We start from the raw sequence: 26,491 nt of genomic DNA on the forward strand, positions 1-26,491 counted from the left end.
TATACATAATTGGGGCTCAGTTATAGGAAAAAAAAAATGGGCAGCCTTAGCAATATATAGCAATCAATTCAGGACAAATTTTTCAGTAAGCTAGACAGTGGTCCTACACTGCAAACCTTCAGAATTTTTTTTTACAAAGCTAATTCCAAACTGGCAAATAAATCATGTTACCACTAAAGATTTATTCTGAAAACCACAACCTACCCTGACTATTATTGTTCCAAATATGAACTACATTCACAAAATGCACTAGAGTGCATCTTTAGTTCTCATAAAATCTGAACTGGGTGAGCAATTGCCATGCCACCCTCGGAGAAAAGCCTCCTCAAGTTACTGATGATATGTTCAGCTACCTGTTGTAGGCAACCAGCCTTGTGCCACGCAAAACAAATACTCCATCCCATCTTTGTGACAAAGAAAACCGCAGAATTAATAATTATGTATCTTCACATTACAATGACAATTAATAACGCATCACATTAAGTGCTGCAACCTGACTGTCACTATGATGATATCCTAGCATAGTATTCCCATTTCACTCACTGATGGTCTTCAGTATTCATCAGTGAGGCACCCCGTAGTTACAGGCATTTAAAAATAGTACCAGTGAAAAAGCTGCACAATTTAAAGTGAATGGGGACCAAGTACAATTAATCAAGCAGCACTGGAGTGGGGTGGGGAGGGAGAGAATTAATTTAGGGTTGAACTTGCAGAATCTTTCCTTTCATTGCTCTGCTCAGTTTATCACCTGCTCTTTTAAAGAAGAAAACCGTATTTATACTATTTAAAGAGGTTTCCTTGAATTTTTGTGTGAGTCAGGGCTAAACAAACGTTCACTTCTCCATCTCCTCACTTCTAGCCCATCACCTCCTTCTTTTCAGCCCTGGAAGCTCTGCAGAGCCCACCCGCAGAGTCAAGGCCATGACAGCAGCACCCAACCCGCGTGGACAATCCGTGGATCTCCAACTCCCTTGTGCTGCCTTGCCAAAGCGCAGGGCTGTGTTGACAGAGTCAGCATTAAATAAGAATAATCACACAACCTCAGATGCAGCTGCCATTTAAGTTCCACAAACTTCCCAGAAAGCAATGTAAAACAAAGATGGCATGTGGCCTTCTCAAAGATTCTGTGGAAAAAAATAAAATCTGAGGAGGATGAAATGGACTCTGTTAAACCAAGAGACAGTCTAAGTTCCAGTTCCTATTTCCCTGGTGCTCCACACCTTTAAAAAACTAAACAAGAACAGAAGAAATCTTTATTTTCATCAGACAAATACTCAGTAAACTGCTTCCCTCATCCCTTCTTCCTTCAGTATTTCTACAAGGTGCTTCACCACTGGGAAACAATTTCAGATTGTGTTACAGTGGGATTTCCCTAGGAAGAATTTACAATATTCAGTCTCTGGCTTTCCTACTAAATACTTGCTGGGACAATATTATACTGTTCACCGGAGTGTCTCAAGCCTATATTTCTACATCCTACTGATACAGAGTAAGTTGCACCCTGATCACATTTAACACCAAACTCAAACACTCCTTAAAAAATATTTGCTAACAATGCTATGTGAGGGCAAAACAGAATATTATACTCCACAGTATAAAAATATGAAAACAGAAAAATATGACACATTATAGAAACGTGTACATCTTTTTTGTTTTTCCTTTTTAGATCTATTCAACCAGCAAAAAATGTACCAAGGAAAAAATCCTACTAATTGCTAGTGTAAGACTGCCCTCTAGTAGAAAACTTTCTCCAGAAATATGCTGCCTGTTTTAGGAAAATATATTACAAATTTAAATTCACAAGCTATGGTCTAATAACATGGTAGAATAGGTTTTACACAGCTGCATAATGAGTGCTGTAGCACTCATTCAAGTGTCATGTAGAAAACAGAAGTAAATCTGTAGATAAGAAGAGAACATATAAGGAACACGATAACAAGTAGCATGAAAACAGTATACTATATTATACAGATCAGCTGGCTCCACTTTAGACATTATGCTAATTTCTGGTCAAAATATGTCAGAAATAGAAGAAAGAACAGAAGAGTTGAAATAAAAGTGTTTCTCTCAAGAAACTTGAAAGGGAGTGGCTGTTTATTCCAAAATTGAGATGAAAGATACAGAATCAAAGTAGGAAATAGACTAGTGAAGAGAGGAAGAGAAAATCAGAAAATTCCATGAGATACTTCACATAACACAGGATAACTGGATATTTAATGAGGCTGACAATCATTAAGTTTAAAATGCATAAAAAGAACAGCTTTCAAAAATATGCAGTCAGTTTATAGACCCTACCATCACGATACCATAACAGTATGATGACCATAATGATGGATACCATCAAGGCTAGTGAAGACACTTTTCCAACAGTGAAAGTGTCACACCCCTGTGTTTTATATCCCTGCAATCTAAACATATTATCTATGTAATGTTTGGAAAAAAGCTCCTTCTGAGGAAGCTGATTAACCATGCAGTATAGTATATACAACATAGTGTGCCTTTTGCTCTTGAGAAGCATTTGATTCTATTTAAAGCTGGAAGTTAACTGGACTTCATGAAACAATGCTACAACCATTTTTATGTCCCATGCATGCCCCCAAAATAAGAAAATACAGGCAAATTCAGCACAGCTACATTCACCCACATCCCAGATGCAGAGGCCCCTGACCAGGTATCTCACATGTTAAGCCTGGAAATTAAATGTGGTGTTAGATCAGAGCTTGTAACTCTGCAGAGCACCAAGATGTGTCTACACAGGTTGGTGTCTGCATAGGGGTCTTTGCAGCATGCTGTGTGCATGATGCAGCGACGCCCTTTGTGTCAAACAAACCCACCACCTGGACGAAGCACGTTGTTGCTTATCCAACAAGTACTGTGGCCAAATGCTTGCTTCATTAAACATCATTAATGCATACAAAAATTAAACACAATCATGGAACCAAGCATCTGCATGAGCCAATAGCAGAAAGTTGCATGGGCTTTCTAGCAAAGACTTTTTAAAACGCAGACTATTAAAACAAATTCCGTCTTGTCTTGCATGAGTGTACACAGAGCTCATTAGTCCCAGCAAGCACAGGGCATGATTCTTTATCCAGGAGTGTTCAAATATGTAGTTGAAAAAAAAAAAAATCATGACTGTCTGAATACTGATATTGCACACAGGAACTGGGACAGGTGATTTAAGGAAAGATTTGAAAGAGGAAAGAACAGGACTATGTGGAAACCTGGAAAATCTGTCAGAGTCTGAAAATGTTGCAGAATAATGAAATATGAAACAGAATAGGAGGAGCAAGAGGTGGGGAGGAATGCTTGTTGCTCAGGACCCCAATGACCCCTGGAGCCATGAGGTGTACCAAGCCATGGGGTTTTGGGAAAGAGACTGAAGCAGACTGCTAATCACAACCTGGTTTAAAACAAAAAACAAAAAACCAAAAAAGGGTAAAAGACTAATTATCACTAAGGGAGAACTTGTGTTCTCCCAGAAGCAGAAAGACTGCATATCCACATTGTCCAACTCCAACATTCACATAGGGCATTTAGTGTTACATGGCTAAATGTCTGAACTGAACACACACTATATCAATCATTGCTGGAGCCTGAGCTCATGCTTAAAGAGCAGATGAAGTAATTAGCCAGTCAGGAAACAAGACAGATGAAGAATAGCAGATGACTCCCAGTAGACAAGTGCATGACATACATCACTCTCCACACAAAGAGAGGAGCCATAGTCTGCAAAAATCATTGAATTCAGTGTGCTGGATGACCTTACCCTACCTGCATAAACCAGCCTTGCTACATGCAATACTGCTTCAGTGAAGAGAACCCAAATGACTGTCTAATCCTTAATAAAAGTGTATGACTGTATAAACAGCGATACTGCTATGCTTGCAGTGACCGTCACTGGACAAGTCAACCACAGCTATTAAACTCACAGTATTCTGCAGCAGTATATTTACCAGGGTTATATTTTCAGAAACAAAACAAGAAGGAAAATCCAAGAAGTATTCCCCTCCCCATCGTTAAACTAAAGTGTCTTAGATGCAAGGAGCATTTTTCAATGCAAGAAATCAAAAATCAAGTAGTAGAGCTAAGAAAAATATAGTTAACTGTTCTGTATTTAAGCAAAGATAATTAATAAGAGGTAACTGAAAATACATGAAACATTCAGTAAACATCTTTTAGTGTCATATTACCACATCCTTTTATATTTATTTTGTACTTCTCCACTGACAAGATACAGAAGTCAGCTTACCGAATTGTCTTTTAGCTGGAGACCTTCTCCATTGGGCAGCGACGACCTCCGTTTTGAAGAGTTCTTGTTTGGGGTAGAATTAGTGCCTCCAGCTTTCTTCTTGACAAAGAGAACTTCACAGCTGGCTTGATCTTCATTGTGCGTGCTCTTCCCTGCATTTATTACCCTAAGAAAAACAAAACAAAAAAGAAAACAAGGGACACGTCCAAGTTAGAAAAGCACAGAAACCTCCATCTGTATCTCATGTGACTCAAGATGTATGGAACCATAGCCCCAAAGTATTGCAAATACCAACTGAATTAAAATACCCGACTTTCTTACACACACACATACATACACACATGCATACTTGTTTGTTTCCATACACCTACACATGGCCTTAACAAGTATTTTTCACACAACTATGTGTATAAGAACCAATGGTATCATTAACATATTTTACCCTTAGACATACCATCCTTTTCTTTAAAGGGACTACTTGATGGTCAAGGCTGATAACACTTATGCCTCCTAGTTGAAACGTGAGATCCCCAGGTGCTTTTCTACCTGCCAGCCTCTGCTACAGTGAATAATGAATCTGTTGGCTAAGGGTGTGCATTCTGTCAAGTTCCGAGTCTTGCACAAACAAAGTACCTGCTATAAATCTAAAAAGCTGTTACTGTTAAAGGCACAGAAAGATATGCAACTGCTATTAGTCTGTTTAAAGGGCATATATGAGAAATGCTGTGACAGAAATACAAAGGAAAGGCCTGTATGCCTTATATTCCAACATGCAAGTCCAGCTTGCTTGTACCACAGCAACACAGAGAGATGCATACTAAATACACCCCTCTAGCACTGCAGAACAACATAAACGCACCACACCCACAAAAAAAACCCCTCAAACCCTCACACCTCTATCCCACCTGCAGCGTAGAGAGCAGAAGATTTGCACTAAGAGCTGCAGGCATGCAGAAACCAGCACTAAGAGCTCAGTATAAGCTTCGGACAGCCAAGTGTATACTTGCACCACAACTGCTCATCTTCCTTCCATCAGTGATGAGGCTGAAATAACAGCTATTCCACCACCAACATTTTAAAACCCTAATCAGAAGTTTGCATTATCCAAGATACCATGGTTACTATCATCTATCTCATGATAAGAGAGGCAGCCAAGTTCAAACACGTTTTCCACTTTCTACATGAGAACCTCGTCACAAACTGATGCATTTTGCATCAGTGGACACCATGTTCAGTAAGACACATGCTTTGACAGTCCTGGGCTCACACAGGGAAAACCTGTGCAAGCTGGGACCATGTCTTGTTCCAACCAAAAACATTGCCACTTTGATGCAAGCATGTCTTCTTCCATAAACACCATCTAACAACTCCTCCTTACTATGAGGTTTGAGTCACCTAACAAGTTGACTGCTAGTCAGAGACAGCGTTTCCACTACTGGACAAACACCGCATTTCACATCAGGCACATGATGTCTTTAAAAACAACTGCTGCCTCCCCAGAAAGTAAAACAGCTTGAAGGCACATCATAATCCTGATGGCAAGTTCAAGATATACCTGACTTCTTGATCTCTAATGTTTTCATTACAGTAAAATTTTACATAGCAGGAAAACACTTGCTAAAGGTTGGTGAAACGAAAACAAAACCCAAAGGAAGGCCTGCAGGGGACTCTGCCCCAGCTTACCTGCTCTTGCTGAAATGTCAATTCTGTGTCAGCCTTGCTTAAAGGTAATATATTCTTTTGATTTTCAAGGAGCAACATGATACTGTGACATGCAAATGAGTATTCCTGCCTCTGATTAGAAAAAACAGTCATCTAAGAAAATGTGCATCCACTACAATTAACTGCTTTCAGAAACTGAAAGTTTCCTTACAGTGCCAAATGTCACACACTGCAGTCTGACATCTCTATGCACAATACCACCAGTTGTTTACAAGTATTTCTTGTAAATACCAACTGTGGATAAAATTATTTTGTGAAACACACAGAGAGCAGAGATGAAGGAGCATCTAGTTGCAAGGCACCTGTGAGCAGTTTAGCCACTCACCCCCTGTAGTGTGTAACCTTTGAGCAACTGGAGATCAAACATTGAGACGGAATAAGCCTGGAAGCTTATTCCATCTGAATAACTCAACATTTTCTTGACATTAGGAAAAATGGAAGCATATATTCAGAAACACAGAGGGGGGAAGCACGAATACCAAAGCATTTAAACACCCCTTTAGTTTGAAATGCTAAAAGCATGATTAAAATACTGAAGCAGCACAGAAAGTGTAGTTTTATCATATCAGGAGCTAATCAATATTCAGTTTAGCAGATCAGTCTCCTCATTGATGCTGTTTTCAATCCCATTTAAAAAAAAAAAAAAAAAGAAAAGGAAAAAAAAAAGGAAGACAGACAAAAGTGACTCCTTACAAAAAATGCTGCCTTCCTACCACTTATTGTTCCACACAAAAATCACTCGAGTATTGGAGCTGCTCTGGTTTCTGAGTTTAGTGATGGACTTCAGGACTTGTATGGTAGGAGACATTATGATGTTTAACAGCGTGTTAAGTTATGCACAATATGGTATCATTTTATAAAGCTCTTGCCAAGAAAATCTGTCAAGGCACTGAATACACGAGAAAGGCTACGAAAACAGTGACCTAACAGACTAGCTTGGCAGTCAGCTACCACGAAACGCCCAAGTTGAACCTGTGTTACCAAGCACCTTGCTAGAAGAGGATACGGTCAAAAGGAACCTGGCAAGACCGAATACTGAGAAGACGTGGGAGTTGGGGTGTCAGTGTATTGAGGTGAGGAGACTGGGGCTGTGAACAATACATTCCCTTCCAGAATTTCATTTTATCTTCCAAAATTCCAGTTTCCTCTCTCCAGCAGAGGATTAAGTTTATTTTGGAAATCCTTGTGAAAACTTGAACTAACCATCATGTCAAAACTGTGCTTATGGGTGCTACCAGGTAACGCAGGGTCTAGATACCAACAGCTGCCTCTCTCCTGACATAGGCACTCTTCTACTCTCACATCCCATCTCATCGGCAAACTTTGGAAGAGGGCTACAGCGAAGCCCTTGATTTTTAATTTCAAAGCTTGAGCTATGTGTTGGTGCCTGATGCCTAGCACAGAAGCTGGTGACACCTTCTACTCAGCTTCAAACACCTCTCTGTCGCCTTTTGAAATCCTTTTCTCTCTGCGGCTTCTTAAATCCCTCCTCAAGGCAATTCTCTCAACCAGCTTTCCAATGCCGATTTTACTGTTGTCTTTCCTCCTTGCTCTCCCAGACTGTAACTTATCAGGACAAAACCCACATCTAAGCTGCTTATGCAAATAACAAAGCAGAATTAACAGAAAGTTCATATCTCCAAAAGGTAACTCTTAATTATACCTCTGAAAATTTTTATGGAAAAAGCTACCATCCCCCTCCTTTCACAGAGGAAGTGCCTCAGCTTCCTAAAATTTTCAGTTCTCCTTCATATCTCTTTTTCTGTCTGCCTTGAAAAATGTTACCCTCCAGTAAAGTGAAGAAAGTGAGATAAAGCACTACCTTCTCACAGTAAATAAAAAACCCCTCCCCAACCAAAAAAACCCCTTCAATCATACCGTTCTCCTCAATTCCATTTTATCATGGATGAAAAAAATAAAATGTAGAGAAAAAGGAATTAAAAAAGAAAAACATTGAGGCCTATATAATTCTCTAGCTTTTACTCAGAGGCATGTTTTCAAGGGAATTCTTGCTTTTGTTTTCTCTCCCCATAATTCCTCAAGGAACTGTTTGATTAGACCTAATCACAATCAACTCCTTTCCATCCATTCCCTTCTCTCCCCCACTACCTGTTCATCTCCTCTACAATCTTTTACAAAGTTCAACCCAAATAACGTATCTAATTTGGATTAGAAGCTTTTCTTTTTACAGTATTAGCTGTCTCTATTGTGTCAAACACACATTGCTCAGTAATCGCTAAATAATCCTCAGGTTTAGTTCATGATATAATAATGCTAGTAAAAATACATCCTATTTTGCAAACAGGAAGCCTGCACAGTGAGGTGGCAGGGTTTGGTCACATTTGAAGAGGTACTTGCATCAACCTTGATGGACTTCAGTACTTTACGAGACTAATCTCTGACATGCCCTCAGCTGGAAGCCAGTCCTCCAGATAGGAACCAGCTACTTTGTTTGGCTCACAATTAGCATTCTGCTGCTATCTCGTGAGACCCCAAATCCCATCCGACTGAATGGAAATATAGGTCACACTGTGCTTCTATTCTTCATTCAATGAGCAGAGCTCAAACTCCTGTGCTGAGGTCACTGACTACAAAATCCTAAATTAATCTTAAAAGAACCAAAACAGACCAGATGAACAAATCCAAAACAGGTTTTGATAAGTTTCCGGGGCGGGGGGGGGGTGTGGGGTGGGGTGGGGGGGGAGGTCCCACCAAAATCCCCAACAAAACAGCTCAAGTCTTTTGAAGTGTTTCTATTCAGCTCTATTTTTCAGAGTGATAGCAGTACATATACTCTTTGGTTGTTTTACTCCTCCCTGTACTGTGCTTGTTGAGATTACATTAAGTTGTATTTGCTTCAGCAGAAGTTCCAAGCTGTGCTGTAGGAGAAGTTTTACCCTGGTCTTCTAGATCTCAAACTTGAAAAAATTATAAAGTAGTTGGCCAAGTACTTGCATTTTTTAAACTCACAAATCTAGCAAAATTTTTTATGTTATACACCTAGATAAAAATAACAGGTAAAGGCAAAGAGCTCAGCAGAAATTCTGAATGATGCACGACAACAGCAGTGTGCACAAAAAATGCTTTTTGAAATTTAAGGACTAAGAGAGCTACAAGAGCTTGAGCTACAAGAGCTTGGGGAGTTATGTTGCACCAGGAGAAGCATGGGAACTGGCCACACATACATCCTAGACCTGCCTGAGCTAAGAATAAAACCTGTAAGCAGGGAGCCTGACCTACCCCCTCAGTTTACTTGGGCTGTGGGGTAACTGACAACCACCTGCCACCATGGGAGGACGCCCCAAATCCTGTCTGATTCTCCCCCACCAAGGCACAGTTCCTCTCCGCGGTAGTGGAGAGCATTCCCAGTTCCACCTCCTCCGTAAGATCTGTTCCGAGGGTCAAGCCATCCTACGCAAGCACATCCAGAGCAATGGTCTGGACACCCTATGCTTGCACTATGTAGGTTAAGGCCGAGGCTGTGTATACACACATGGGTAGCCCACAGGGTCTGACACTAGAATATCAAAATACCTACAAATTTTTCTAAAAAGAAAGCGCTGCAGAGAAAAGGGGAGATACGGCAACTTGCATTTGTCGGTGAGGAAGTAGTGATGCCAGACAGGAAGCCATCCTGGCAGGAAAGGTCAGCTGAAAGTGGAAGAGGGTGAGTGAAAGAACACAAAACTAGCTTGCAAGAGCCCAAACACTTCTGATAAAGCAAAAAAATGTAAAGCCTGAAATAAAAGACCCGTTGATGGTCCCTTGCTGCTTTCTTAGTTAGATCTCTTACAAAAAGAGGCTGTCAAATGCTTTTCTCTGTAAACACAAAGATAAGACCCTAACTCTGCTCAAACAAAAGCTGAAAGTCCCATAAGATATTAAAAAAATATATACAGAACGGCCCTGCAAACAAGTTATCTGCTTCCAAGTAATCCATGCCCTTCAAAAAATAAAATTTTAAAAAAAAAAAAATCTTTCAATCACCAAAACAAAATTTTTCTCCTGTCTCTTTATCTTTCTTCCCCAAGGAAATTTTCTAACTCTATCTAATTAGCAGACATACAATCTTAAACATTTATTAAGCTATACAACTTGGAACATGTTCCTTTTTTCTCCATTATCAGTTTTCAGGTTACTAACAGTATCAAAGAGTAATGCCACTCATTAGGGAACAATTCTTTTTCTAGGAAATACTGGCTGTATTCAATAATCACAAGAACGAAGCAATGACAACCAAGGGCTGCTGCTGAGGTTCTTTATTGACTGTGAGTGAAAATGACTTTCTGCAATTCTGGCATATACAAATTTCTGAAATAAAAAGTATTATCAACCTTCCTGCTGTTCACAAGGTGAAAAAAGGATAATGGCAAAATGTCATGCCCTAACTGCCCCCCTGCCCCCAAAACAACAAAAACCCCACCCCAGTGCAGTTGCCTTACATGCTTGGAGGAAAACGTAGCCCACAACAGGAAATTAAACCAGAGTCCATTAGCTGAGGTAAAGGAGAGTTGCCTGCACGATGTCCTGCAAGATGTCTTTACTTGTGGAAACTGCTCTCACTTGATCTACAAAAACTTCAATTTGTTAACCCCCAGGCAAATGCAAAAGCTATTCATCTCCTCCTTAAGGCTTAGGAAAAAGGAGGTAGACAAAAGCAGATATATCCGTGGGCAGTTTGTGGTTTATTGCAATTTTCCATTTAAGGCTAGGGGTTCAGAGTAGCAGTGGGCACCTGTAGTTGTTTTGACGTGGAATAAATCAATTCATCAGGCAGCACAGAGCCCTTCCCTCCTGCTGCCAGCCTGGCAGGCCCGGGCTGCTCCCAGGAGCTACAGCCAGCCTCCCTCCTCAGTCCAGCCGCGGTACACATGTGCTACCCACAACCGTGAGCATGACACCAGCTTGCAGCCAACCCACCTAATAACACAGGAATAACCCAGATGAATGAACACCATACCTATAAACAACAGATAATATGTTCCTACAGTTTTGCATTATAATTTCAACAGTCTTAGAATGATGATTAAAGATACCATAAAAAACCCTTTCAGACAAGTATTGCTAGCTTTTCTCCCCCCCCCTTTTTTTCCCTCCTAATAGATTAGCATGTGAGTGGATGCCACTGCCTTTTTCTGTGACATCTCATTTTTAGACTTAGATTTCCAGGTAGGTGGCTGTTTCCCCCCCTTCACCCACACAGGATTTATTTCTGCACTGGGAAGTGACTTGAAAGAGATTTCCTCCTAGCTGTTCACCTCCTCCCTCAGATGAAAGGCAGCTTTTCAAGCAGACTAAACAGTTTCATTCATTCATTCCTCTAACTGTGATACTGCTCACATCAAAACCAAAACACCCACTAGTATCGTCCACTGCAGGCAAAAACTGAAGCCATCCCTGAATCAGTTCTCTAAATCCATGGGGTTGAATAAAACCTTCATTTTATTAACCAAGGAGGAAGTGAATGTTTAGCCATAAAGATGAATCTTGCAATGCTCCAGTGGGAAAATATGGGTTCTCGTATCAGCAATCACACTGGTATACTGGGCCAAGTTCACTTTAGGACCCAGCTAGAAGCTACTACACCTGCCAAGCTGATAAGGACTAAAGATGGGATTAAATAGGCAAAGCCCACAAGTAGAATACCAGTTATGCCAGAAATTTAAAATACGTTAAACTAGTCAAAAACAATGCAAGAAAATAGTTCTAAAAATTTCTGCCACAAGTTCAGTGTAAATGAAGAAAAAGTGGTAACACAGCTTGCTTATGGACTGAAGTCAATGACATCTTGGAAGGGAAGTCCACTCTGATATTATTTATATGCACTTCCCAAAATACTATTGTGGGGCATGTCATCAGCTACGCTTTCCAAAAAAGATGAAATACTAAGCGACTACAAGGAACAAGACAGCTGTAGGTCACAGTAACAGAACAAGCTCTGTGATCACTACACAGGGATGAGCAGCTCTTTTGGATAATTAGCACGCAGGTATTACATGAGAAAAGCAATGGACGGGGAGCCCAGAGCAGATGCTGAGCCAGACTGGTGGGACACAAATGTGATTAAGCATGATCTCACTTCAGGGCTGAGCAATCTCAGCCACAGCTGGCAAAATTAATTGTCAAATTCTCCTTCCTCACGCCTTCTGTACTGGCTATCAGCATGGGGTGAGAAGAGGTTGCAAAAGCAAAGATGAACTTGACAATGTAAGAGAACCACCATTTCTTTCCCACAAAGCACAGTGAAATTGCAGAGAGCACCGAGTCAGACTGCTCATTGTCCTATTTAAAGCAACTTTGGCTGGCTGGCTGTTCAAAGCTTGCTGAAAAAGAAAGAAACCCAGAAGATAATGAGGACAAACTACTTAGTGGTGACCAGTGTCCTTCTAGTCCAATTTCCACTAACACACTGTCTTACACCTTTTTCTTCTCCTCCTTAATAGGTAAATTCTGAAATCCTGCTGATCTGGGAAAAAGGGGTCTGAACTTATTTCCATGGTATAGAGGAAGAAGTTGCCTTGAAAGTTCTTCAGATGATGCTTCTTATAAGAATAGGGCATATTCAGTCCGGTGAAGTCAGCCTTCAGAAGCTTCAGATTTTTATGCATCACTAGATTTTTCTAGATTTTTGTTGTTAAGGCAAAGAATGCTTACCAGCTTTGGCTGCTATGACAAGTTTAGAGCTTCCAACTGAAGCAGAAAGCATTAAAAACAAAATAGGTGTGAAAAGAAAAGGAACCTTTCTACAGGAATATGCTTCATCATGGTTCATTAGCCTGTGAATAGTCCTTTGACTTCACTTTACACATTAGGACTGACGACTCTTGAAACTGAGGCACCTGGTTCAATCTTAAGAAAACATACTATGCACATCATGATAATGACTTTATTTTGTTCCCAGCCATTTTATCACACGTGTGACTTTCCTGCCTTAGCCTTGAAGGGTGATCCTGAAAGTTCATTGACGAGCAATACTTGCTTTTGACTGCACACTGAGAAACACATCTATGGATACTGGGTTTGAGCTGGTTTTAGATGAGAAACATCTTTGGATCTATCCTTGAGCTCACATTCAAGACAAGAACCCAAGTTCTACCATTCCTTTCCCTCTAATGCAGGGGAAAAGTAGCCACTTCCACGCTTGTTCCCATGACCTGTACAACTCCTTGTGCATGCGAGGCTGAGGAAAGTGTTGGCATTCCTCATAAGGAGGGTGCAGCAGACATGCAAGTCTGATAGAGAAAGAATGGCTGCATATGAGGTCCAGTTAAATGACAGAAATACACAGATCACACTAGTTAAAATGACCAAAGATCAGGGACAGCAGCCTGCTCCTAATGTCTACAGCAAGGGCCATCTGGGCCGCAGAAATATTCACTTTGCCTACAAGCTCAATACTACTACACCAACTACTACTACTACACAAAAAAAACCAACCAAATGCTCAATCTGAATTAAAAATACTTTAGTTTTACTGTAGACTCATAAATGAGTGCTTCCATATGGCAAGGATGCATGAAGAAAACAAAATGCCACTTTTTTTCCTCCCCATTTCCTTCCCAAAGTTCTACTTCTGAAAGTACATCCAAAATAAACCCTTTTTTCCTTAGAACAATGCCAATTATATGCAAATAAAAGCTCTCCTTATGCTTACAATGAAGCAAGTTATGTGTTTAAAGTACTTCAGTAAATCTCACACCATTAGGCTATGATGCTGTAGACCACAGTCTCAGCTTTCTCAGGGTTAAGAGAATTGAAGATAAATGGCTTATGCAAAACTGGTCCAAGCTTTATAAAAGTTATCTCTTATATTTAGCGTGTGTGAAAGTTAACCGCAAGAGTTCGGCAGTGATGGTACTAATCCCTTTTATACAGCTGTCAACTTAAATTAGCCCCAAGCTAATCTTTGCAAGTGTGACAGAGAGCATACACATTTCCACAGATAAGCACTAATGCCTTATTCACAATAACCCTCTACTGCAGCAGGTATTGTGAAGCTCCTATAACCTGAAAAAGGTCAATCTGCTAATTTATTCTTAAAAAGTTATTATAGCAAACTGTATATGTATGAAAGCGCACATATGCAAAGCAAGGGAAAAAAAAAAAAAGAAAAAAGAAAACATTACATACAGCTTTATTACCAAGAATCCACAAGTAGAAAATTAATTTAAAGCCGCTCATATGTTGGTAATTTTTAAGAATAGCTTAAAGAAAAACTACACCCTGCTGCTGGAGTTTTACATCCATCACTTTTCCTCTGGGAGAACACTAAATGGCAGATCTGCAGGAAGGGGCCATGTGCCAAAAACACTACAATGACTCTTTGCCATAGAAACGTGCCTCAAAACCCAATCTTTTATTTCAGTTATTAAAATTACTTTCCTAGACCTCATATTTGAAGCTGTTAAAATATAAGCTAAATGCAAGCCAACGAAATACCAAAAATCCTGAGCCTGACAAAAAAAGGGTGTAGAAAAATGGCAGCTACCTTAATCTTGATAGATCTTGATGATCCATCAAAACATTTGTATAGTGTTCATTCATTCTGCTTAGGAGTTAGAGTCAACTCCAAAATTAGCTTTCCCAAATTTAAGGTAAAAAAAAAAAATCACAGTATTTAATGCAAAATAGGATTAAGAAAATATTGCAGTACTTTATATATATTTTGTATACACATACATGCACACCCTTGTACAAAACACTAGGTATTTCTCTGGCAAGCTGTTCAAAGCTCAGTGAAATATTATGTCATTGAAAACATCTATTTTTCATGTAATATAGGTTGAAGTGCTTAATATCTTTGCTCAGTTGTTCAGGCATCACAGATGCAAAATGACAAGTATAGTGATGATTTGGAGACAAAGTCAACATACGGACCCTGGTAAAAACAGTACTGGTAAAAAGAAGAATCACAGCTAAATGCAGAATTTCTACCCGACAGCAGGCATGCAGCAGTGAGCAAATGCATGTCTGTGCGTGTGCGTAGGGCTTGGTGACGAGGCTGTCCTTTCCAGCCCCATCCGCTACCTTTATCTAGAAGGAAGGTACTCAAGCTCTGAGGTCTGCCCACCACCTGCTACCATAGTATGCCACATGTCTTAGGGGTGTGCTGCAACCCACTGCACCTCAGATGCCATGGCCATGAGCACTGGGTAGGCACAGGGGCTGAACCTCAGGGCAAATTGTCCCCACAGGCAGGGGGCGTGGGATGAAGAGATGTGCCCCCACCCAAGAGCAGAGGAGGCACAGCAAGGTTAAGGAGCAGTTTTGGAGGGTGCAATACCAAAGAATCACAGAACAGTTGAGCTTGGAAGGGACTTCTGGAAGTCATCTGGTCCAACCTCCTTGCTCAAGCAGGGTCACCTAGAGCAGGCTGTCCAGGATGGTGTCCGTATGGGAACACACTGCAAGCAAAGCGACAGAGACCTGCCTTACCTGGTGTGTGCACAGGATCTGGCACAGAGCAGGACTTGCTCACTGCCATCTTGTGAAGCCTGAAACAGTGAATGGCTCTGGGCTGGGACCCAGCTCTGATCTGAATCTACAACTCTCTACAACTACCTGAAAGGAGGTTGTAGCGAGGTGGGTGTTGGGCTCTTCTCCCAAGTAGATAACGACAGGAAAAGAGGAAATGGCCTCAAGCTGTGCCAGGGGAGGTTTAGATTGAATATTAGGAAAAAATTCTTCACAGAAAGGGTAGTGAAGCATTGGAACAGGCTGCCCAGAGAGATGGTGGAGTCACCATCCCTGGAAGAGTTCAAAAAACGGGTAGATGTGGCACTTTGGGACATGGTTTAGTGGGCATGGGGGTTTTGGGTTGATGATTGGAATGATGATCTTAGAGATCCTTTCCAACCTTAATGATTCCTAGTTTTTACTTTCATTATAAATGATCCAGCTACCAAGCCAGGAGGCATGGGGTTGCTACTCCACCCTTAACTGGTTTAGTGGTGGACTTGGTAGTGCTAGGTTAATGGTTGGACTGGATGATCCTAAAGGTCTTTTCCAACCTAAATGATTCTATGATTCTATGAATGGGAGTGGGAGCAATTGCACAGCTATTACCAGGTCATGCTTCTCCAGCACTTCTGTTTCTTCTACTTGTGCCGCAAATCTGCCTCCATTACAAATCTTACCCCTTCCAAAGCCAATAGCAAAAGCACCACTGGCTCCTATGAAACCTCAGTACATGCTTTCACTTCCAAACGCATCCAGGCACACCAGAAAACCTACAGACTAGCAAATACTTCGCACAAACAGAGTAAGCAGGGCCAACATCAAATATTTTAAGAAGAGCTATAACTAAGGAGAGTCAATTGTGTCTGAAGAGACCCACAGGAAATGGGGTAGCCCAGCACAGGCCTAAGCAGTGCTGATGGGATGAGTCCTGCGTGGCAGGATCAAAGGCACTCGCAATCCCAGAGGTCTCAACTAGAACAAAGTCAACACCAGAACCAAATGACTACTGTAACTTGTATGTAATCCTCCCCTTTCCTCTCAGACCACTGGGAAATTAAAATCGTGTCAAGATCTGTAAAAAAAATAAATAATAAAAAGGAAATAATAAAGTATTAGTGTGTCCCTGCATCCTGCTACACCAAGGAACAATTTGTTTTCAGAAATTATAATTACAGTTGCACAAATGTGAAATATGCACTAAGGCAGTGACTGAAACTGGAAGTTTGAACTTATTAACCCCTTGACAAGATTGTAAATGAACATTAAACAAAGCCGTATGTGGACTGAAAAGAAAACCCTGCAGAATTCAACAGTTGAACAAATTAGAAAATTAGCAAGAGAGCCAGCTTCTCAGGCAAAGGATGAAAGGTGAACTTTACAAGTATCCTCTCCTCTCTCTTGGCTTTCACAGTGTAAGCAACCTCTACCTTCACACGCCAGTGTGCTACCCCACAGGGACACCTGTGTAGTGAAATTCTGGGGTTTTTTTAAACCCAAATCAACATATTGCCACAGCAAGACTGAAGAGACAATATGGAGGCAGAAATAGCAGATGATAAGGAGAAGAGGTCCTGCTTAAACCATCATTTCTGAAAAAAAAAGTTACAAAGTTGTATCTTACAAGTCTAGAAAGCTAGCAATGAAAAAGGGATGGTGCGCCACAGTTTAGTGCTATATAACTGCAGACATCGAATACTGATGTGTCTCTTCCTTGGGAAAATCCACTCAGGTTTGCCTTCAGCTTCAAGAAGTCAAGCCCAGGGCACCTTCACCTTGGCACCTGCAGTGGCTCTGCATCAAGAAGCCAAGTACTTTTAATCTTCTTAGGTGTCCACATGTGTCTACAGTCACCTACATGTGACTGCTGCTACAAGTATGGTCCTCAGAGCTGAGATCTAGTTAGGTGTCTACGGTGCAGACAGCTAAGTCTGAGCTAATCACCCAGACTTTATTTATAAGCAAAGAGAAAGAGGACATTTGGGGGCATGATTCATCTAACCTATTTTAGTTGTCTACATTAGCAAGAAATTTCTGTTCCTGTTCCTGGACAATAAAGCCTAAACACTTACACAGCAGGTTGTCAGCATGTGGTCAGATGATTCCCACCTTAGGTGCTTATGGGGGTGGAAGGAGAAAAAAAAAGAAAAACAAAACAAAAAAAACCAACAAAACACCAAAAAAACACCCAACAAAAAAACACCAACAAAAAAGCCCACCAACTTCCCTTTCAATAGGTTTTCTTGCTATTTGAAATGCATTTTCCTCAAAACGCATCTTTGGTATAGAAGTACCTTGGTATGACTACTAATGCCACCCAGTGCAGGGAACCAAGGTTGAAGGGGAAGTAGAAGAAAGAGAATTAAATGCAGCAAAAATTATTGTTAAAATAAAGCCCAAGGACAGATTACCAGGTGCCTGAAATTTGGCATTATAGCTCCTGATGTGACAAGTGAGTATAGCATGGTACAGCAATTTAAATGCATCTAAAACAGCTGGTGGGATTCTCAGACACAAAAGGAGATAATTGTCAACCTTATTCACAGCAATTAAATCTGTACAGGCTAAAATAAGATCTATTGTTCCCCCAAAATACTGGGACTGGAGCCAGAAGTAAATTCAGTGGAGCAGAAAGTTGGCAGTTTGGAAAGGGGCTGAAAACTGTGTAATTCTCTGGCATAACAGGGAAAAAGCCCAACCCACAACCAGAGAGCAAAGACAAGTTCAGAGATTTTTACAGAAGAATTATTTCTCCTCTTCTGAAAGTACCAGGGAGATGTCAAGAAATTAGTATTGAAACAGATGTCAACGTAGACTTATCTCAGTGTGTACTCCACGCAAACGGAAGCGTATCCAGTAATTTCTTCTGCTGACTGAAAAGAAATAAGCTAGATTATTATTATTGCTATATTTAGACATTTGCACACTACCCCAGTTCCTTTGGAGTCATCGGAGCACATATTTAGACAGGCACAAGAAAGCTGGATAACTGTTATTAAGAGCCCAACACTGCCACTAGAGAAACAATCGTTAATCCACTCTCAATTCAAAATTATCAACAAGTGGCAGCAAAGGATTTGCAAATCATTTGCTAAGGACAAAATACCTCCAGACCAGCATCAAGAGATGGCTGTTAGACTGGGAAAAGCCACAAAGAGGTGGCACCAGGATCTTCAAAGTGGTGCACGGGCTGTCTTGTGTTCAACAACATGTCCCAAGGAGACCAATGTTCATGCTAGTTGCAGTGGAAGCAGTAAAAGCACCACATGACAAATCTGTTTTGAAGGTGGGGGGGAATCCCTCTAACCCATCTGAGAACATGCCTCTCTCCTCATTGAAAACCTGCAACACCCAGACCAAGGGTGGGCCAGAATGTAGGGCTGCAACCAGAAGTCTTCTGCTTGGTAAGTCTGTGCAGCTTCCATCCGCAACTTTACAGAAAGTATATTAAAAAAAAAAAAAGTATTTAAAAAGTTAACTCTGGACTTTAAAAAATAAAAATCCGTTTAGGACTCTGACAGAATGGCCTCATAGAAGAAATGCAAACTTCCCCTAACCGTAGGCTGCAAGGCATACCAAAGCTCCCTCTCCAACATCTACATCCATCCCTATGACTAGACCATGCTGCAAAAGGCTCCAAGGGCAGCTTGTTGACACATTTGATTCCATCCTCTGCCTCAAGGTTTTGCCTTCTCCCAGCACCAGGTCCATTACTTTGACTTTTTTGCTCATTCACCCACCAGACAAACACTACCACCCCCCCCAATTATCATTGATTTTTTGTCAGATCCATTTCCTGATGGTTTCACAAGTTCAGTCAGCCCAGCAGAAGGCTGGAGACCTCGAGCCCGGTGAAGGGGAAGCACCACAGCTGCCCCGGCTGGGCAGCAGCAAACTCTGCACCTGCTCCACTGTGCAGGCCTGCTCCTGGGTTACTACTGCACTACTACATACAACTGGCCCTTCTCCAGCCCAGGGGCCAAGGGGCATGGGCTACTCTCTTCATCCTCTCCCAGAAGTGAGTGTCTACATCCCAGCTGCCCAGCGCTGCCCAGGCTGCTCCTGGGTGCCATCTGGAAAACTGCCAGATTGCACAGGCCACAGCCATGCTGGGGACATGCTAAGAAGCAACACGAGCAAAAGCAGGACAAGCAAACATTTGCTGCAGTAGTATTTCCTAGTATGACCACCGTCCTGGCAGCCAGAACAAGACCTGCAATGAGGGGCAGTTTATCCCCACCTGCCGACTTGGGAATTCCTGCACAGTCCTGTAACGTTTCCAGTGCTAGACACTGTCAGATGGGATGCTTGACTATTCCTTTCTAGTTGAGAAGTTCTCAGGAACCTCACAGAAACAAAAATGAATTCATTTTTTCGTACATATTTTCTCTTGAGAAATAAAAACAAAACCCACTCTTATTTCACTGTATGATCCACCTGAAATATCATTCTGCAGTAAAAGATGAGTACAGATAGCTGCTGTTATGCACCACAAACATCATAATTAAAAAACATTCATCTTCAAAAGATCCTTCTCCAAAGCTTCAAACATGTTGTATTATTCATTGACAAGGCTTTTACTGCACTCAGGGAAAAATAAAGTTAACCATTCTTCCACAGCAAGAGTACTTACTAACACAAAGACTGTTCTGTAGTGCAAAAAAGCCCATGGTGGTTTTTGAACTAACCGGGATATGTTGGTAACGATGAGTCCCAGCAATCTGAGAAGGACAGAAAATGAGCAAGTCCCAACTCTTGTGCAGAGACAACAGCACAGCATCAGCCACAGAGTCACGGCGGTGGCAGGGTGAGAGCCTTCCCTTCTGAGCAGCACCCTTTCGGATTGCAAAGACACGGGCCAACCCGCACAGACATTCTCCTGGCTGCTACTCAGCTCTGCAGGATCGTGCTCCCAGTGCTGCGCCCAAGCTTCCTCCTCAGGGACGTGCAGCGCTAAGGTGTCCACGTAATTAGCGATCTAGCCTAAAGGATTCTCCCAGCCTATTAGCTAGACCAAGCCTGATAAAGCCTAACCCTGCCTCACATTCTCCAGGCCCCTGGCAAATTCTTCAGGGTTCAGGTGGAGCCCTCCTGAGCTCTCTTCACCACTAGATACCACTGCAACGTTGCAGTAATCTTTTTTTTTCCCTTTAAACTTACTCTATCTCAGGTTCCTCTGCTCCTGCCAGGCCCCTTGGTTAAAGGGGATATGCTGTGGTGAGGCCATATCCCTTCCCCCAATTGCCAGGATGGCATCAAGCTTTCTGACCCAATTCTTCGACCTTCTCTAGCCATCTCATCCCACCGCCAAAAAACTTGTTTCTCTTTTCTTGTTACTAGGAACTTTCTATTCCTGCATCACCCTCCTTGAAGGGAAGCTGAATTTCCTACTTTCAGCCAACACTGTCCAAAGATACTGCCACTAAAAGAAAGAAAAACTCCCAGTCATGTAGTTTAATAACCAGCAGTAAACAGAAACTTCATAGCAAACCAATATACACATTACTCTTCAACTGATTCTCAAAATTATCCTCCAGGTCTGCAAGATTGTCTCATAATACAAGACAATACGGCAGCTTAAAAATGTTACTTCTTGCCTCCAAATTCCTTAAGGCATTGTACAAGACAGTAGAATGATATAACATCCAATGGGTTTTACATATACAGCAAACAAAACTTGGAAGCACCTACAGGGTAGGAGAACAAAAAGAAAGAAAATAATATTTTAAGCACGAGTGACAACTGCTTAATAAAAAAATATTCTCTTTAAATAATACTGCATCTATATATAACCAAGGAGTTGTATTGTATCTTATATACAAATATACAAACGCACACATAAAATCTTAAAAAGAGAACAACCAGTGAAGCAGCCAGAATCTTCCATCTTTGCATTGGATTTCTCACTTCTACGTGGTGAGATCATGACATTAATATAATTTTCCTTCCCTATATCCATCAATTAGATCAGAATACCCACCTTTTCCCATCAGAGTGTGTGTGTCACGGGTTCCAGAAATATTTCAACTGAGAAAAAGGAGATCCTTTACTCCACAGACTCAAATAGCCACAAAATACGATCGTACCACATACTGTTCAAGTTTAAATGGGGTTTTCTGGACCAGTTAAATCACCATACTTCCTTTACCTCTGTCATCTTTGGAGATACATACACACACACACCCCCTCCCCATGTATATTTTAAACAGGGATAAACTTATCTTGTTAGCACAGATTTTATTTACCACACAACGATTAAGAAATCCAATCTCTGCAGTTCTCAGAGTGTTGAAATAAAATGCGCCACAGAATACAGGAGTAATCAGCACAGCAGTTAGAAAAGAAAGATTTAAAACACAGAGGAGTCCTCCTCTACCAGGAGGAGGGGAAGAAAGAAAACCAGAAGTTTCCCATTCCTCTGAAATACTGATTATATCAGTAAGTACAAAATTCAGTCTTACAAAGAAAAGATCTTGAGTAATGCATTTCTGAACAGCAGAAATACATCCTTCTGTGGCTGATGAATGGACAGTGGTTGCAGCAGAGGCAAAGGAGTCTCCTGCAGCATTACCTGCCATTACACACCTCCCTCCTGTAATGCGTAAATTAAAAATTGTGTGGCTCCATGGTGTCAAACAAGGGAAAGAAGTGCACCTGAGAGAAGGTGGGTTAACTGACTTTCTCCAGAGCAGCATTACGCACTCAGGGCTGAGCAGGCTGCCCATTTGGGTCTGTGGAGAAACAAGCCATCGGCAGACAACAGCAGCGACTATGTCTTTGTGCTCCCCTACCCACTGGATGGTGGTGCCAAGGGGAAAGGAAGGATGCTGACCTTCAATCTGACAGCCCCATGGTCCTTATAATTTACTTCCATATATAAACTGGAACAAAAAAAAAAAACTAAAAAAAAAAAATCAATTTCTGGAGTATCTTTAGAACTGCCTCAGCACAGCTCTGCTGTCCCTGATGTCTCAGGACTCTGAGGTAGCATTTTGGAGCAGACAGCAGGGAGTGAGCAGAGCGATTATGCACTTTACTAATACTAGAACATTTTACAAAGGAACATTACCTTCCCACTGTAGTCCCAGGACCAGGCACTTGAAGTAAATGCCAAAAGAATTACCTGCTTCCTGCTCAATGGTCTTCCAGTGCACATGATGGTTGCTCCAATCTCAGTTAACCTCATTTTATCATTTGAGCTTAGATAAATATGGCTCCCACATATGTGACTCCTTTCTTTCTTGTGAAAGTTATTTTGGCTGGCACTTCTTGCCTTTTATGAAAAGAGGCTCTTCCAGGAGGTTGGATGCTGAAGGCAAATTGCCTGTCTTTTTTGTTTTTGCAAGCAGTATTTCTGCTTGAGAAGGCATGGTTTTTCAACTACAGCAAAAAGAAAATAAAGTACTAAAATTGTTTAATCTTCTTATTTCCACATGCGTGAAATTTTGCACAGTCTTCTGGATTTACTGTCCTTTTTAGACCATAACTACCCATTGACTATAAATTGAGTTTCTGCTATAGAGACATCAATGGGAGGCCAGAGGATTAAGCAACAAGCATCCCATCTTTCCCATTTATATACACATGCAAAAACTTCACTGCACTCTATTTTCTTAAGTCTATGACAACAGTTTTATTTCCCCCACCCCTGATTTATCTCTTGCCTACCAGCACAAACTGAACTACATGGAAGGAAAAAAAAAATATCTGAATGCCTAATTAAAACTATCACACATTCTGGTTGGTAGTTGGCATCATTATATATCATATTTTTTTGCATTTCCTTCATCACATAACAGATCTTTGGTATAATGTGCTGTGAAGCATAGCAACTAATATCCTCCTAGGATCAGGTGTATTTTGAACACGACCCAAACATTTAGTAGACATTTTCTCTAGAGATGAAACTTAGCGTCCAATTAACATTTTGAATAGCCTCAATAACTACCACAAAGAACACTACAATGATAATTGTAACCATTAGACTTCTGTGCTTCAAGCATCTTTATCTGCCTATGACTCCACAGTGGCCTGCAACCGGGCTTTAAATATCACCAAAAAAAATTAAACAAGAACACTGTTACAGTTAATTCTCAATAGTACACAGACTTTCAAAAATATCTTTGATTAAGGTAAGACTGATGATTTTTATTCTATATTAACACAGAAAACCATTGTTTGGACATGGGAACAATACTCCCCAAACTGTTTAACCATCTCAGGCTTCGTCCTTCACAAATGGTCTTCAAAAAAAATGAAGGGGGGTATCTTCTGTAACAAAGGCAATATCACTTTATTAACAGCACAAGAAAGCAAGGAGACAAGGATCACGCTCAGCTTATTTGCTTTAAGAATATTTCCTGCATCATCACCTCTCTGCAGGCATTTATGAGACTCAATGGATTATTACACAATCAAATTAATAATCAGTTTGTGGGGTGTAACATATTTAGGTACATGCCACAAGCTGAACACTCCTCACCCAATCTGTTTTGGGTCTCCAAAAAACATTAAGATTCTACTAAGCTTATCTACCTGAAGAATTGCTCTTTGAAAAATAAGGAGACAGCCTTTGCTTTCAGTATATTTTGTGATGCCTGTTTAATCAAAGAAAGGACTATTTCTGTCACCATGTGAGGAAAGAGACTATCCATCTTGTCTAGTCAAGTGAAGGGGCGGGCATGCTTTCTAGCACTATCACTTCGGTCAAAAGTTAATGGAAACAAGCAACAGCTCAGAGATACGTATGGAGCTTGAGTCATCTCTGCGTTGTGCTTATTCTTCACCTTTCAGGCAGTCTGATACTCACAGCTCTTCACATCTTTAAAAGCAAGTAAAAAAACTGCACAGAAGCCTGAAACAGCCTAATAGGACAAAAAGCATTTCTTTCCAGCCCCGGCAGATTACAAGAATAATGAAGTTCCGGAGACTCTGGTAGCTAAATAAAAAATAATAATAAAAACCCACCAACTGGTATGGGCAATTATATAAATGAACAAATGCACAAAACCAGAAATTAAATGTTTCCCTTCTCCTATATTAGCTTATTGCATCTACCTCCCAGTGATGCAGGCCTATAGTCTACAAAACATTTCACGGTGCTTTGATGCAGGTTGCAGGACTGCTGCTCATTAGAATGTGCCAATTTTTTTCTGATTTCAGCATATATTCCAACTCTCTCTCACATATAAAATCAGACCGCAGCTTCATTTTATATTTACAGCTGAGAGAAGGTGGAGAACACCAGAGGACACAGCTTGCAAGCACAGCCAACACCAAGACTATCCATCACAGCGAGATTCCTGCAAGAGCTCGCGGCACAGCTCGGGGCCAGACCCCATCAGCTTTGCTCGTGCATCACAGACAAGCTTTACTGATAGTGTACACATCTACAGGGGTTTCCACTGGTACGCAATGGTTCAGCGGTAACATGCACAATAACAAAAACTTCCCAGTCAGCTAAAATGCAGCAGAACGTACACAAGACCATTTTGCTACAGTAAAATCAGCCTCTAAATAGAGCTTTCTGACATAAAGCTAGCACAGTAAGGAGGACAAACAGCATGAGGGACGCTAGCTTGGGGAGAGGAAAGTGACAGATGAATGGATCTGATAATGCATTAGGTAGAGTGGAAGAAGAGAACGTTTAAAAGATTTTTCCCAGGTTTTACAGGTCTCCTGAAGTGGAAAGTAAGTTTTAGACTGGTGCCTTCTATCAGCATCCCCACCAATTAAGTACAGTCTTTCAAAGTATTTAGTCACAGCTTTTGATTTAGAGTACATGTCTAAACAAGCATCTCAGGAACTAGTAAAGACTGCAATTTTGCATTTAACAATGCATATCTTTTTGTTACTTTTGAAACACATAGTATTAATCAGAAAATAATCCCTTTCTCACATCTCTCAGGTGAGACAGAACTGTAAAAATGCACATTTCTTTCAGACTTACAAACAGCCTTCACCTACGCAAATATCATCCGCCTTAGGTGAAGGCTCAAAAAATATTTCCCTATTCTAAATCCCAGCACCCTACCTTCTCCTTCCCTCCTACCCCATACAAAACTAGCAAGGGTGCTTTACACTACCTGGAGTTTCCCTAGTCTGTGACCAGACCTCCAGACGGGCAGTTTAGCCAAATACACTCTTTCAGGAACAGCTTGCTCGAGGCTGAAGATCTCCACTGGCTGCTCCTATTCCCTGGGGGTTTGTTGGCAAAGCCAAGTTGGGAAAGGAGCTTGAGGGCAACTAGGGTTTTACTCCTCAGCAGCTTAGGCACCAGCTCAACGGCAGCCCCAGCCTTTGGTGTCACATTTTGTCATCATCCCCAAGCCAAGCAAGGATACATGGGGGCCAGTGACACGGTGCTGATGCTCAGCACACGGCAGTTTTCCAAATACCAAACACAGAGTTTGCTGCTTTCAAGACCAGGGAAACCAGTTCCACAGGTTGGCATTAAAGGATGATTCTGTGGATGAAGCTGCTGAGGACTGTGGGGTAAACCTCCAACAGCCTCAAAAGCAGTGATGAAAAAGCCAAGAAGAGTGGGACACAGAATACTTGTGTTTTAAATTTAGGTCTTTTTCCTACATAGTACCCAAGAACAATCTTTTCTGTTTCTTTGTATACAGCTGCTTAGCCATTTATAAATTACCACTGAAAATAATTACAAGTACAGCATTAAATATAAATGGCAGGTTCAAATCATCCCATTTTTTAGGGACGGTTCATCACCTTAAAAAGGACCACATCTAGGCAAAGGAGGGACAGAATGAACCCCCAACCTCCAAAGTGTCCCTAGTACCCGAACTGGACTTTCTGCAAGAAACTGGAAGACCAACTTAAAGTAAACCTGAAAAACAAGTGCTTTTCCTGGGTGCAGTTCCACATCCGCAACACATGAACCGAGTTTACTGCTTCCCCCCATCCCTCCAAACAGGGAGTTTGTATTCTGCTCCCCAGGAAGGACATGTGGTTGGTTTACATAGCGCTTCTCCTCACCTCTGGCCTTCAGCTGTAGTAGTTAAGCCAAGGGAAGAAAGGGTTGCAGCAGATTTTTTCAAT

General features: G+C 41.2%; 1 protein-coding gene across 1 annotated transcript in view; it reads right to left on the minus strand.

Annotated features, from left to right (window-relative positions):
• Positions 1-26,491, minus strand: part of PPM1H (protein phosphatase, Mg2+/Mn2+ dependent 1H) — a 146,046-nt gene that overhangs the window by 66,113 nt on the left and 53,442 nt on the right. Inside the window, exon 2 of the mRNA XM_075719219.1 lies at positions 4,253-4,418. Within this exon, the coding sequence (XP_075575334.1) occupies positions 4,253-4,418 (166 nt within the window). The remainder of the gene's footprint in view (positions 1-4,252; positions 4,419-26,491) is intronic.

The sequence above is a fragment of the Pelecanus crispus genome, chromosome 1 (assembly GCF_030463565.1).
Source record: "Pelecanus crispus isolate bPelCri1 chromosome 1, bPelCri1.pri, whole genome shotgun sequence".
NCBI classification, from domain to species: domain Eukaryota; kingdom Metazoa; phylum Chordata; class Aves; order Pelecaniformes; family Pelecanidae; genus Pelecanus; species Pelecanus crispus.